This window comes from Peromyscus eremicus, chromosome 5 (genome assembly GCF_949786415.1).
Source record: "Peromyscus eremicus chromosome 5, PerEre_H2_v1, whole genome shotgun sequence".
NCBI classification, from domain to species: domain Eukaryota; kingdom Metazoa; phylum Chordata; class Mammalia; order Rodentia; family Cricetidae; genus Peromyscus; species Peromyscus eremicus.
The window spans coordinates 17,050,734-17,065,714 of NC_081420.1; the positions used below are offsets into that span (position 1 = coordinate 17,050,734).

Sequence of the window (14,981 nt, forward strand, 5' to 3'; positions counted from 1 at the left end):
GAGTCACGGGAGGACTTGGAGTGGAGGAGAGGTAGATAGGATGAAAACACATTGTACTCATGAAATTCCCCAAAAGAAATGAGAAGACTCGAATAGCAGAAGGATCAGACAGATTGATTGTACTTGGGAAGTGCAGGAGACTGGGGCCTTCTAGAGAAGCTTATAAAGAGCAGGGAAGTGTGGGTTGCAGGTAGAGATGAGGAAATGGTTACACTGGTACTTAAGCCATCAGTGAAGGTGAGACCTTGTCAAGTGGGTAGTGAGTCAATGATGGCCAGCACTTTTGCTGGCAAAAGAGAAGAGAACATATTTTGAAATGCAGAGACTGTTCCCGTAACTATGGGAGGAGAGTGACCAGGTGGACGTTGTTTAGAGATTGAGACCCAAGGATAAATGGCTCCTCTGAGCTCTTCCCTGTTTGATTCCTCCTTCCTGTGCCACTCTTCTCACAGACATGCTGGTTCTGCCGAAAGATTTTGCCTTTATTTTTTTCTTAAACCTTTCTGTTGCCTTCCTCTTTTGCACACTGAAGATCTATCACTTTCTGGTTGTGTTGCCATTAGTTTATATTTTCCCCCTTTTAGATCAGGAACATATGCATTTCACCTCATTTTAGTAATCTTTATATACTGTAGTAGCTCGTTACAGTAATAAATACCTACAAAATAGCATCTAGCGAGAATGTGTGAAAGTAACAGGCATGGGGCTGAATTATAAAGTAGATTATGTCTGTGGAAAGATAATTTTCAAAGCCAGAGATACATTGAAATTGACAGTGTAGATGGCCATGCATTTTGTGCATTGCCTGAAATTGATATTTTGTATTTTAGAAGTCTAATAGTTGAAGGAATTTGGACATTGTTAAGGACGTGTGGCCCTGGCTGGCCTGAAACTTGTTACATAGGACAGACTGGCCTTAAACTCATAGAAATCTGCCTGCCTCTGTCTCTTGGAGTGTTGAGATTAAAGGCCATGTGCCAGCAAACTCAGCAACAATTTAGTTTTATAAACCCTAATTTTTCACAATTTCTTGTTCAATGTGGTTACTGGGAATTAAACTCAGTTTCTTATTTTTGCAAGATATGCACTTGACTGACTGAGCCATCTCCCCAGGTCAGAGTCCCTAATTTGTGAGAATGATAGCCCACCTTTTTTTTTTTTTTCTCATTCTATGTGTGTCTGTGTGGGCTGGGTACATGTGTATGGTATGTGTGTCTGTGGTGGCCTGATGTTAACAGGACTCTTTTTGTCTTATCTTATTTTTTGATGCTGAGTCTCAGTAAAACCCAGAGCTTGCTAATGTGGTTCATTTGCTTGTTGACTAGGTTGCTCTTGTTTTCATCTTCCAAGGCTAGAATTAGAGGTAGAGTATGCCCACCCAGCATTTGTTACGTGAGTTCTCAGGAATCGGAACTGTGGTCCTTTTGTTTATTTGCAAGCACTTGAACCACTAAACCATCATCCCAGCCCCAAATTTTAAACAGAGAATAGTTCAAACTTGAACTTGAGAGAGAGAGAGAGAGAGAGAGAGAGAGAGAGAGAGAGAGAGAGAGAGAGAGAGAGAGGGGGAGGGAGGGAGGGAGGGAGGGAGGGAGAGAGTGTGAGAGTGAGTGTGTGGTTTAATAGGAAGGTTTAAGGAAATTAGAAAATGCATAGTCAGTGGTGTCATTAAGATGGTATTATAAGAGTGAGTTCCAGGATGTTCAGGGCTACACAAAGATGGTACAAGAATATAAATTAAAATTTTCATCAGTTTCTCCATTGCTTTTAGGTTCAGTATCTGCCTCAAGTAGCAGCCCTGCATCTGGCTGCCTAGGATTGGATAAGTTCAAAAAACCTGAGGGAAGCTGGGACTGTGAAGTGTGCTTAGTGCAGAATAAAGCAGACTCTGCCAAGTGCATAGCTTGTGAAAGTGCAAAGCCAGGCACAAAGTCAGAGTTCAAAGGTAAGACGTTGGTGAAGACGCCCCAGTGCCTAGTTAAAAGTGAAGTGTCGGGGTGGGGATTGTGGTGGTATTGTGTTCCCCAAAATATTGTGCACCTTAATAAATTTATCTGGGATCAGAGACAGAACAGCCACTAGATACAAAGGCTAGAAAATGGTGGCACTCACGCCTTTAATCCTAGCATTCCAGAGGTAGAAATCCCTCTGGATCTCTGGGAGTTCAAGGCCACATTGGAAACAGCCAGGAATGTGACACACCCCTTTAATCCCAGGGAGTGAGCCTTTAATCCCAGGGAGTGATGGTAGAAAGGAAAGATATATAAGGCGTGAAGACTAGAAACTAGCAGCATTTGGCTGGTTAAGCTTTCAGGCTTTTGAGCAGCAGTTCAGCTGAGATTCATTCTGGATGAGGACTCAGAGGCTTCCAGTCTGAGGAACTGGTGAGGTGAGGTAGCTGTGGCCTGTTCTGTCTCTCTGATCTTCCAGCATTTACCCCAATAACTGGCCTCAGGTTTGATTTTATTAATAAGACCTGTTAAGATTCTTGCTACAGGGGGGCAGGTTTGTTTTTAAGGTACATGTTCTCTGAGTAATTATGTAAAGTGCAACATGATCCTTGGGATTTTGTGTGTGTGTTTTGTTTTTTACTGTTACTTGTGGATGATGGTAAAATCAAATTAGTTGCACCTCAGCATCAAGATGCTGTCTGTGTATCTTGGTAAGTAACTTTATGTTACTCAGTTTCCAGGTTTGGGTGTGAACTTGACTCTTACATGATTACCACCCTTAGGATTTTACTGTAAGTAATTTAGCCTCTGAGTGTGTGAGTACAAGGGAACTCTTAGCAGGCATGGTGGCACGCATGTCATCCAGCATTTGCATCACCCAAAAGCCCAGCCTTCTCAGTATTTTAATATATAAAAGTAAAGGAAGAGCCTCCCATGGTCACTGCTAAATATATGAAGCCTGTGTTTTCAGATTTTGACAGCTCATTTGAGTTCTTCCATGTATACTTTGAAGTTGTGGAAAGCTTAGGAAAGAAGAAACAGTTCAGAAATTTTAGATCTGAAGATCAGGGAATCTCTGAATGAAGTTAGCCTCCAAGAGGGGAATGTGGAGGGATTTCTATAGGCTAGGCTTTATTTTATAATTTACTTCAGTCTTTAGTGGCCTTCGAACATTGTAAATCAAAAGTCAAAGGTTTGATCCATCACACCCACTTCTTGTTAGTTTACATGATTGACAGTTTTTTTACGTTAGTCTACAAGATTGGCATGATTGATAGTTTATCTGAGGATAAAAGTTCATAGAAAAGCTTGACTGTCCTTTGCTTTCATTTATGGGTGAGTAATGTGTGTCTGCCTTGCCACCTTCTAATAGGCCTTGTTTGGAATCAGTCAAGTACTTCATACTCCATTTCTTTTTTTTTTTGAGTTTTTCAAGACAGGGTTTCTCTGTAGTTTTGGAGCCTGTCCTGGACTAGCTCTGTAGTAGCAACAGAAAAGCACCAAAGAAATAGACTTTGGTCTTAATCACTGTAATGATATTTATCTTTATAAATATTGCTTCATTTCATCTTTTTAATGCTTTTTTTGTTTGTTTGTTTGTTTGTTTTTCCGAGACAGGGTTTCCCTGCGTAGCTTTGCACCTTTCCTGGAACTCACTTGGTAGCCCAGGCTGGCCTTGAACTCAGAGTTCCGCCTGGCTCTATCTGCCAGTGCTGGGATTAAAGGCGTGTGCCACCACTGCCCGGCTCCATACTCTATTTCTTTAGCAACAGAAAAGCACCAAAGAAATAGACTTTGGTCTTAATCACTGTAATGATGTTTATCTTTATAAATTTTGCTTCATTTCATCTTTTTAATGCTAATTTTTTTTTGGTTTTTCGAGACAGGGTTTCTCTGTATAGTTTGGTGCCTGTCCTGGATCTCTGCTCTGTAGACGAGGCTGGCCTTGAACTCACGGAAATCCGCCTGGCTCTGCCTCCCGAGTGCTGGGATTAAAGGCGTGGGCCACCACCGCCGGCTTATGCTAAATGTTTTTAAATGCTTCTTTCAACAACACAATATTTAAAAATTGTGAACATGGGCTGGAGAGATGGCTCAGAGGTTAAGAGCACTGCTTGTTCTTCCAAAGGTCCTGAGTTCAATTCCCAGCAACCACATGGTGGCTCACAACCATCTGTAATGAGATCTGGTGCCGTCTTCTGGCCTGCAAGCATACTGTATACATAATAAATAAATAAATCTTTAAAAAAAATTTGTGATCAAGGGTCACAGAAAATTTATCTCCTGTTTCTACTGGCTCTTTTTTCACCTTTTTGTCTCTCTGCAAATCATGGCTAGTGCAGTGCTATACCTTCTAAAAGTGCTTTCTCCCTGTCCTAAGCAAACTCATTGCCATTCTAGTTAATTCTGATTTCCTTCTTTTTTGTCAGAATGTTATATATCACCTACCTTTTCTGTTCGTCTTGGTTTTTATCCTAGTTACTTTTGGCATGTTTTGTTTTTATCCTTTATTTATAGTTGCCTGTACCTCATAGCATTTTGTGTGTCTGAATTTATCATAAGACAAATTCCAGCTCTAAAACTGCTGAGTCTCAGAGGGTATATGTATGATTTAGATGTTTTCGTGAACATTGATAGATTATATTCCAACAGTTTGGATGCTGGTTTGGATCTCTCCCTACAGGATAGGGAAGTGCCTACTGCTCACCGACATGTGTTCTATCACCTTTCTAGACCTTCCAGTCTTAGAGATGGAAGTGGCATATAAGCCTTTTTAGAGTTGTCCTATGGTGGTGGGGCTTGCAGGGGCTATATTTGCTAGGATGAGCACATTAATTTGCTGTCTCTTTATGTGTTTTCTACTTTTGAAGGCTTTGGGACATCTTCATCTTTAAATCCAGCACCCTCAGCCTTCAAATTTGGTATTCCATCAGCCTCTTCTGGATTTCCTCAAACTTTTACAAGCACTGGAAATTTTAAATTTGGAGATCAGGGAGGATTCAAATTAGGCGCTGCATCTGACTCTGGGTCTACAAGCTCCATGAATACAAACTTTAAATTTTCTAAACCAACTGGAGATTTTAAATTTGGAATGTCTTCTGATTCCAAACCTGAAGAAATTAAAAATGACAGCAAGAATGGTAATTTTAAGTTTGGATTTACTTCTGGCTTAAGCAACTCAGCTTCTTCAGCTCCATTTCAGTTTGGGGTATCTACTCTTGGGCAGCAAGAAAAGAAAGAGGAGCTCCCTAAGTCTTCATCTGCAGGCTTTAGCTTTGGTTCGGGAGTTAGTAACCCCCCCACTGCTGCTACCGACACCACAGTGACCTCAGAGAACAAGGGCGCCTTCAACTTTGGAACCATAGAAACTAAGAGTGTCTCAGTGACTCCTTTTACATACAAGACAACAGAATCAAAGAAAGATGATTCTTCTTCTGCCACTAAGGGCGGCTTCCCATTTGGTAAAGTGGAGTCTGCCTCTTCGCCATCTGCTTCAATGTTTGCTTTGGGAAGGACAGAGGAGAAACAGCAAGAACCTGTTACTTCTACTTCTCTGGTGTTTGGAAAGAAAGCTGACAACGAGGAGCCAAAGTGTCAACCAGTATTTTCCTTTGGAAATTCGGAGCAAACCAAAGATGAGAGTTCTTCCAAGCCGACATTCAGTTTCAGTGTGGCAAAACCATCTGTGAAAGAGCCTGAGCAGCTGACCAAGGCCACCTTCTCATTTGGAAATCAAACTAGTACTACAACGGGTAAGTACTAAAAGACTTATTTTTGCAAGTCACATTCGATACCTTGACATGCATGAAGTCAAAGAGTGCCAGAAAGTAATGGAGAATATTGGTTTTGAAAGTCTTGAGGAAAGAGCTCAGGTTTTTCTGTTTTAATTGAACTAAATACCCATGATTCTGATGGGATATCTACAGATCTATTTTTGAGAAATACAGCTGTAATAGAAAGTACAGAATGGGGCACATTATATATATCTTTCTGTAACTACCTGTAAACAAATTTAACATAAAATTTTCCCTGACAGCATGCACCAATTATTTTGTCTACATTCCATCTATTGTACAGCATTGGAGCTGAGTACTGGGGAAGTAGAAAGGAGAGTTTTTCAGGTTGTAGATTCATGGTTACCATGTAAAAATCAAAAGATTTGTTCCAAGTTGACAATCAGTAGTTGTACAGCATAAACATGACTTGTGTTTGCTAAGCTTTCTAATGGTGGCGATGCTGAATAAGTACAAGAGCATAGAACAACTCATTCCCTGGGGGAAGTGTTTCTTCTGTTCCCTTCATTTCAGTTCTTAGTTTTTGTACATCTTGTCAAGCTAAGCTACTTCTGAAATATGTAGGGAGAGTGCATGAATACACAAGGAATTTGAGAAGCATGGCAGGCACGCAGGCATTAATTTATGGTCCAGTGACAGCGACAGCAAAGGGAGTAGATGTGTACATTGTTAATTTAGGGTGCCACAGTAGTGACATTGTGTACTAGTTAGCAGGGGTTAGCAAATGCTGAAGTCCAGTCAGTGCTGTGAGGAGGTTGATTGGTTAGGGTGCTGCTGCTGTAATAAGACAGTCAGACACATAAAAGTGCACCTACCTTCCATTGTCTGAATTTGGTTTATGAATACAGTATCAAGTTAGAGTTGGATGTGAGGCTCTGTATTTCCCATTAAATTTATATACATAGCCACAGGACTTTTGAACGTTGAAGGTCTTTGTGTAAAGAGAAAATACATAAACCATAAAAGACAGGTACTTTGACATTTCAAAGTGATAATAGATGTTTATTTGAGTCAGACTATATAAAAATAATCTTTATATTATAGGAAAAAATTTGTTAGGCAATTTGTTCTTAAGGATTTATGTTTGTTTCTCAATTATTGTTTTGCAGATCAAGGTGTAGCAAAGCCAGTTTTTAGCTTCTTGAACAGTAGTTCCTCTAGTTCAAGTGCTCCAGCCACTTCATCGAGTGGTAGCATATTTGGTAGTTCCACTTCTTCCTCCAACCCTCCTGTGGCAGCCTTTGTGTTTGGACAGGCCAGCAATCCTGTCAGCAGCTCTGCCTTCGGTAACTCTGCAGAGTCCAGTACATCTCAGTCTTTGTTATTCCCTCAAGAGAGCAAAGCAGCCACCACCACATCCAGCACTGGCTCTGCTCCCTTTGTGTTTGGACCAGGAGCCAGCTGTAACAGCACTGCATCCTCCGGCTTCAGTTTTGGAGCTGCCACATCAAGCTCTTCAGGTACTTCAGTGATAGGAGGGGAAAGTGGATTTCATAGTTGAATTGGTTTTGCTCTAAGTGTGCCAGTGGTAGCACATTCTTGCAGGTTGTAATCTTCTCAAGTGGCTTAAGTGCCTCTAAGTCTCATATATCTGGAGTGTTGTAAGTTTTCACCTGTGGAGAAGTATGCAGTTTATATTCAGGTTAATTAAATATATTTAATTCTTAAGAACAATTTTTTTTTTTCCGGTTTTTTGAGACAGGGTTTCTCTGTGTAGCTTTGCGCCTTTCCTGAAACTCACTTGGTAGTCCAGGCTGGCCTCGAACTCATAGAGATCCACCTGGCTCTGCCTCCCGAGTGCTGGGATTAAAGGCGTGCGCCACCACCGCCCGGCGTTAAGAACAATTTTTTTCAAGCTGGGCATGGCAGTACATGCCTTTAATCCAAGTACTGAGGAGGCAGAGGTTCTCTGAGTTCAAGGCCAGCCTGGTCTACAGAGTGAGTTCCAGGACAGCTAAGGCTGCACAGAGAAACCCTGTTTCAAAATAAATAAATAAATAAAAAATAGAAATAAAATCTTAATTGTAGGGAGAATATATAATTCTTCCAAGTTGACTTTTGACATGTCAAATTCTTGAGCAGCCAGATAGTGATAGTTGTTATATAGGATGTGAGTTCTCATACAGTGATGTATAGGAAGGAAGTCGTACATCATTTTAGAAAAAAATTGTTGAACCTATGCTGCAAAGTGAGTTCCAGGGTAGCCCGAGGAACAGTATAAGACCCTATCTTAAGTACACTTCTCCTAGTAAAAGATTGTTTGTTGGTTGCAAAGGTAGAGAGGAGTATTATTTGAAGTTTTTGTTAAACTAGTATATGTTATAGTAAATAGTATTGTTCTAACCATTCAAAGCTTGTGATCAAGGTAAGAGTCTGGAAAGTGGCCTGAAATTGGTATGTGAGTTTAGAGAGTTTCTCAAGGGTGATCTCACTACAAACCTTGATATTGTTGATTTAAGAATTTCTTGGTCTCCAGGATCCTCCTTTGTATTTGGCACTGGACATTCAGCACCATCTGCTAGTCCAGCATTTGGTGCTAACCAGACCCCAACGTTTGGACAAAGTCAAGGTGCCAGCCAGCCTAACCCTCCAAGCTTTGGCTCGATATCGTCTTCAACAGCATTGTTTTCTGCTGGTTCCCAGCCCATACAGCCACCTACTTTTGGGACAGTGTCAAGCAGCAGCCAGCCTCCTGTGTTTGGGCAGCAGCCTAGTCAGTCTGCATTTGGCTCTGGGACAGCTCCTAATTCCAGTAAGTTGTGTAATGACACTTGGTATCTATACTTTGAGTCTAGTGTCTTAAAATAATGTTTTTCTTTGAACTCGAAACCATGAGTGTATCCTATTTTCTAATGTTTTTATACTTAACACAACAGTGAAGTGTGGTGTTTAACATTCACCTATAAACTTTGCAGAATGTTCATCACTGCATTTGGCATTAGTGTACACTGAAAGTGTTTCTTCCTCTGACTTAGGTGTGGGCTGTGTTCCACCCTGTTTCTCTAGCTGCAGTACGGCAGTGCTTTGATGTCCTTTGGGAAGGGAGTCAGACCTTACTTGTGCTGAGTTGTCTCACGGCACTGGGATAATGCTTCCAGTTCCCTCTGTATATATAGCTCATCAAAAGTTCTTGGGGCTTTTTAAACGCTTTATTGCTCTTTCTAATAGAAATATGATCTCATGAAAAGGACACAAACATGAAAGAATCAGTGTGGAAGCTTACATGTGTGTACAGACAGCCGAAGACCACATGCGATCAGAGGCCATTTTGATCATAGTCCTCTTTCTTTACTCTAACTGTGATCATTGTTCTGTCAATTGGACTCTGATGTTTACTGATAGCTCTAGAAAACAAAGTTTTGCCTGATACTTACCTATACAAGTGGGCTCTTGCTGTATGCAGTCTTGCTTCTTTGGCTCTTAAATTTTACATGCAGTGCTGCTGCAGAGTGAATCACTGAATGGCAGCCTATCCATTTGCTGTTGAGTGGTATAGTCAGTTTTGGCTGTTAGGAAATATTGTTTTGCATGTTACAGAGTGGAGGATATTGATCTTGGGGGAGCAGACGTGTTTCTCCTAGTGATGCACTTTGAATAGAAAGGTGTACCTCGTCTTTAAAAGGCATTTATTACAAACTTACTGCTGGGGTATACCAGTTCCCATGCTGCTGCTGTTGGATGACAAGTCTCATTCATATTTGGATTCTATGTAGTTTCCCTTTTTGTGAATTCTTTTTAAGTATTTTGTCCTTTAGTTTTGTTTGGTTATTGGTTCTAAAGGCTCATCTTGTATTCTCTATTTGTACTTAGCTCATGTGTGCCCTAACATTTCTCCTGTTTTGTGGCAGTCCTGACTGGCCTTGATATCAAAGATTCTCTCCCTTCTGCATCCTGAGTGCTGGGACTAGAGGCGTGCATCACCATGCCTTGCTAAGATCTTAATTTTTCACATGTTTAATATGTCTAGGTCAAAGTCAATCTTGTGTCATTAATGGGATATTTCTGCTTAATTTGTATAGGTTCTGTTTTCCAATTTGGCAGCAGCACTACAAATTTCAACTTCACAAACAATAATCCATCAGGAGTGTTCACATTTGGTGCAAATCCCAGCACACCTGCAGCCTCAGCCCAGCCCTCAGGTTCAGGGGGCTTTCCATTCAGCCAGTCTCCAGCATCATTTACAGTGGGGTAAGAGATGTTTTTATTTCATTGAGAATTGACATTGGTAAAGGTGTCTGTTTCTAAAAGTAAATCAGGCAGTAATATAGTTTGGGTAAAAGTAAATATTACCCAATATCAGTTTATGATATTGTAATTTTGAGGGTTGAGTTATAATGTGAGACGAGCAGCAAGTTATAGGCCACACGTAGCAGAAGGTGTTTACTTGTAACAATATTTTCCTTACTTTCCTCCTCATTTTGTTGCTGGCCATGTTAAGTGGTTATGAGCCTCTGTTTGTCCTGAACATTATGTCACATTATGTTTTATTTTTCACAGGTCAAATGGGAAAAATATGTTCTCTTCTTCCGGAACTTCAGTTTCTGGTCGCAAGATAAAGACTGCTGTTAGACGCAGGAAATAAAGGTCACAAAGGTGTTAATACCCAACAGTTTTATCAACAGCTGGTGCCTGCTTTCAGATACTGGATTGTACTACATGCTGGGCTTATCTGAAGTCAGATCTGTCTAAGGATTTCTTTAATTTTGGAATTGTACTCTTTTTCTCTTTATGGAAGTCCCATTCCCATATCCCATTCTCTTTTGAAAATAATAGCTAGACTGATGACTGACTGATTCTTCAGCAGAAACATTTTATGATCCAGCACATTATTCACTGATTGGCATAGTCTGGCTGTACCCAGGAATAGAGCCTGCACGGTGAATGGCTTTGTATAGATCCTGTCTGCACCGCTCTGTGTGTTGATAAAGCGTTAATGGAACGCATTGAAATTGTAATTATATCTGGGGAACTCTGTATAGATTAGAATCCTGTATAGATTAGAGGACTTTGAAATGAATGATTTCTATGCGGAGTTTGTGGTGGTGTATGTGTGAAGTGAGTTGGATGTATTGTGCACAGGAAAATTCTGATAGAGAAAGCCTGATTAAAGAATGGTCTATACTAAGGACTTGTTAGATCTAGTTCATTCTCCATTTAATAAGTATATGCTATTTCTATATTTTCATTCTATCGACTGTCTTGCCTTTTTCATTATTTTATTATGAAACTTCTGTAAATACAATATTGTTTCTGTACTTTTTTGGCATAACATAAATCTGTGAACTTGAAATTTTAATTTTGTGTTAGACATATTTTTGTTGTTTGTTTAGTCATGTCTCAGATTTTATTATGTAAATCCCATTATTCAAAGTTGCCTAAATCCATTTGGAAATCTTTAAAAAAAAAATTGGGGATTCTTAAAGTTGAATTTATTGGCTTTTCTGATCCAGTTTTGTTTGGACCAAAAACCAGTATTGTACAAAGTATTAAGCATATATTTTTATATTTACTGAAATGGACTGTGGTGACTTTGGATAATAAGGAAAAGTTTAATATTAAAGCCATGTTTATTACCGTATAATTAACATGTTAAACCATGGGATAAATGCCATCAATAAAACTTTATGAAGCACGTTTTGCTAACAGTTCTCATAGTGAAGGCACACAGTGTTAATGGGAAGAGTGGTTGGTTAGAAATCTCAGAGAGTATAATCAGGCAAGGCCCAAGAATGATCAGTTTGCAGTATACAGAAGAGCCTCTGCTTTCTGCCTACTGCTATCTTTACTTCAGTTGTACATGCAGCACCCCTTTAAAAGTTGAAAATAAACATAGAACCCTTTCTGTTTGTACTTCTAGCTTCCCTGCTAGGTTATCTAGGCAATGTTTATTGTTCACCTTCTTGGAGATATGCTTCAGGCTTTCCAAAAGTTTATAAAACTGTAACGGGGGGTAGGGGGGATGGGTGGGGCGGCGGTGCAGGGTTTGGGATTTAGCTCAGTGGTAGAGCGCTTGCCTAATAAGCGCAAGGCCCTGGGTTCTGTCCTCAGCTCCGGGAAAACAAAAAACAAAACTGTAACGGGTTTTTACTGTGTTGCTTGTATGACTAGACTTTTTACTCACTTAAGGTCTAGGAAAGAACTCTTGGGCCAGCACGTCATACCTTTGTCTTCATTGTACTTAGGGTGGGCATTTATTGTTAGTTTGTGCTTAATTTGCCATACTTCAGGTTAGTTTACATTGAGAATTTCTAATGCTTGGTCTTCGTGAAAAGATGTTTTTCTTACTCAGATAGGTTAGGCCATCACATGATTTGAGGGTAGAGCTTTTTTTTTTCTAATATTTTCTTTAATATTTACCTGACAGCTAACTGTTTGGAGCCTGGTGGTGAATGCTGGAAGAGGTAAACTGGGAACCCGTCTGACCTCACAGTGACCTTGGAGGCCAGTTCTTAGCCATTATCTAGGTCCAAATAATTGCAGCTTAATAGGGCATACTCTTCTCTAAAATGTGTAGGAAATAATTTTGTAAACCCCCCCCTCTTTTTTTTTTTTTTTTTAAACAGACTACTAAAGTCCTACTAAGGCTAGTTTAATATGAAAATTGGGGGTTTTTTGGTTTTCCAGTCTGTAAGACTGTTCAGATCTTGAGACTTGATTCTTGGGTTGCACGTAGCTTTCCAGTCGTGGTGGCAGCCCCATCTCTGGGCCTGTCCCTCCTCCGGCCCAGCAGTGGTAAACTCTTCATTGGATTGGCTGAGATTGAGAGTGCTTATTAGTGGGATGTGTAAGTGTATGTTTTAGGGCATATCCCCAGAGACTGACAGACTGATTTTAGATAATAGTCAATCATCAGGTCTGGGTATATCACTTTAGGCATTTAAGTGCTGGGTTGTTTATAGTGATTATAATTTCAGGCCATAAGGAAAAAAGTATAGACAACTAAAGTTCCTTTTTACAACTGATGAAATGGTTTATTACTATAACTAGCATTTTTGCAGGAAAGATTTAACCTGGGAACTTGTCTTCATTGTTATACAAGCTTCTTTGGGCTTCTATAAAGCTTGAAATTCAATGGAAACCAACACTCAACAATTTTATAAAGGGTAGTGTGTTTATTGGAAACTTTCCTAACATTGAAAAGTGATGAAGATCTTATAGCAACTATATGACGAATTTAGTCATAACCCTTATTTCTTTGTAATATACTGCTGTCCCTCCCCTTCCACTTTGTTTTTATTCCTCCAAAAATCCACTGTAGTCCCCAAATACATAGTTTGTAACTTGGCTTAGGATAGTAAATTGTCCGGAGCAACACTATGACCTAGCTGCATTAAATAAAGTTTGTACATATACCCTTTAATGTCTAAAGATAGGGTCTTACACTGTAGCTCAGCCTGGGATTAAATTTGCAGCAATACTCCTGTGTCAGCCTCCTGAGTTCTGGGTTTACAGTTAACATGTCCACAATCAAGTTAATGCCTTTCTTGAAAGGCTGTCCATAAGGACTAGTTTATAAAGTATTTTCCCATTAAGACTGAGTTTAAATCTAGTCATCTGATTGTTGTAATGCTAAAGGCTCTAAATACCTACCCGTGAGTTTAACCTGTACTTTTAAAATTTTTCATAGGTGTTTGGAGGCAAGTGTTATCAGCCCCATTAGTTAAATACACCGCTGTTGCTGTTTTCTTAGTAAAACTTGTCAAAGAAATAGGCAAAGACAGATAACACTGTTGACATTTATTGAGACAAAATACAAACTGGTGACATACAAATATTAAAAATAGAATGTTGAGTTTTATTTATAGGTGGTTCATTAGATACTGTTTGCAGGGCAAGCCCTACTATAGTGAACTACAAGGAAATCTGCATATACCAGCTGAAATGAGAAACTTCACCCAGGCACGAGTAAGAACTTTGGTCTTTGGTTATGTGAATGGAAGGTTGCAAGGAGTTGAAACAGTACTTGTCAGAGTTTAGCAATACTGTTAATTTAGGCATTGTCCTCAAATAAACAATGAGAAACTTTAATTGCGTCATCCTCCAAGTAGCACATGTAAAGTTTCAACTCCTTCACTTTGTCAGAAAGTCACGTGTGTGAGTGAAACACTCAAATCACTGATGTGAATGAGTTCTTTTAAAGTTAAAACTTTTAAGATCCTTTGAAGATTCATTTTTGAGGTGTACACAAAGTGGCCCTCAACTAGAATGTCTTCTTGGAGATTAGAAGGTGAATGCTTTATAGGGAGAATTAAGCCAGTGCTAGGGAAGGAGTTGGGCTATGCTTTAGAATACTGTCAAGTGGCATATATATATTTATGGTCACAGAGAATGCTCAGTAAAGTAAGGCCTGTCACTGCACTGTTACCTACCTAGAAGGTAGACTATCCTACTCACAAGATCTAGCCACTCCAGAACACTTTCTGTGATGGGTACCGAGACTTTCTCACTGCCTAAAACTCTTCCCAGTTGTTTGGATTGAATCCAGCAATCAGACTCCAGTCCAGCTCAGGGTACACACACTCATTTAAGAACATCCTCATTTCTGACTTCATTTTTGCCCTTTTAGGGTACAGCTTCTCGAAATCAGTATTTCTGTAGTTAAATATACTCATGTTCTGTGAAGGGAGCTCCATTTTACAACCCTATGAGGAAAAAATGTGCCAGGTTCCCTTTTCTTTTTATTTCAACTGTTGGTTTTTTTTTGAGACAGGGTTTCTCTGTGTTGCCTTGGCAGTCCTGGAACTTACTTTGTAGACCAGGCTGGCCTTGAACTCACCGAGATCCACCTGCCTCTGCCTCCCAAGTGCTGGGATTAAAGGCATGCACCACCACTGCCTGGCTTATTTCAACTCTTGATATTTCTTTCCCTAAATGCTGAACTTCTAACAGATTGAGGTTTTATTGTAGAGGCAAAGCAATACTTTTATCTTACAGTCTGTATGGCACAACTTGAATCCACAGCTGGATCTAAATGACTTGTCCATAGCAAATTGCAATATTTAAACTATAACAAATTGGACTAGTTTATTTTACTGTATAAATAAAAATATCTTCAGTGAAAAGTACAATAATCTTTGGGTAGAAACAATAATCAAGCACTCCAGAGCTGCGTGGGTGAAGCACATTTCAACTTGAATTCCCTTACCAGTGGCAAAAGTAGTGTCCATACCAACTTCTTGATTTGTAGTGTAAGAGTTTGAAGAGCCATAAAATCTAGCCAGAGCCACAAGCAAGT

General features: G+C 39.8%; 1 protein-coding gene across 3 annotated transcripts in view; it reads left to right on the forward strand.

Moving 5' to 3' along the window:
* Nup153 (nucleoporin 153) overlaps positions 1 to 11,378 on the forward strand; it is a 63,715-nt gene extending 52,337 nt beyond the window's left edge. For all 3 annotated transcript variants that reach the window (XM_059263032.1, XM_059263031.1, XM_059263030.1), the window contains 6 exons: positions 1,772 to 1,945; positions 4,823 to 5,704; positions 6,856 to 7,206; positions 8,223 to 8,498; positions 9,766 to 9,934; positions 10,244 to 11,378. In XM_059263032.1, coding sequence (XP_059119015.1) covers positions 1,772 to 1,945; positions 4,823 to 5,704; positions 6,856 to 7,206; positions 8,223 to 8,498; positions 9,766 to 9,934; positions 10,244 to 10,328 — 1,937 coding nt within the window. In that variant the 3' untranslated portion in view covers positions 10,329 to 11,378. The remainder of the gene's footprint in view (positions 1 to 1,771; positions 1,946 to 4,822; positions 5,705 to 6,855; positions 7,207 to 8,222; positions 8,499 to 9,765; positions 9,935 to 10,243) is intronic.
* Positions 11,379 to 14,981: the final 3,603 nt, after the last annotated feature.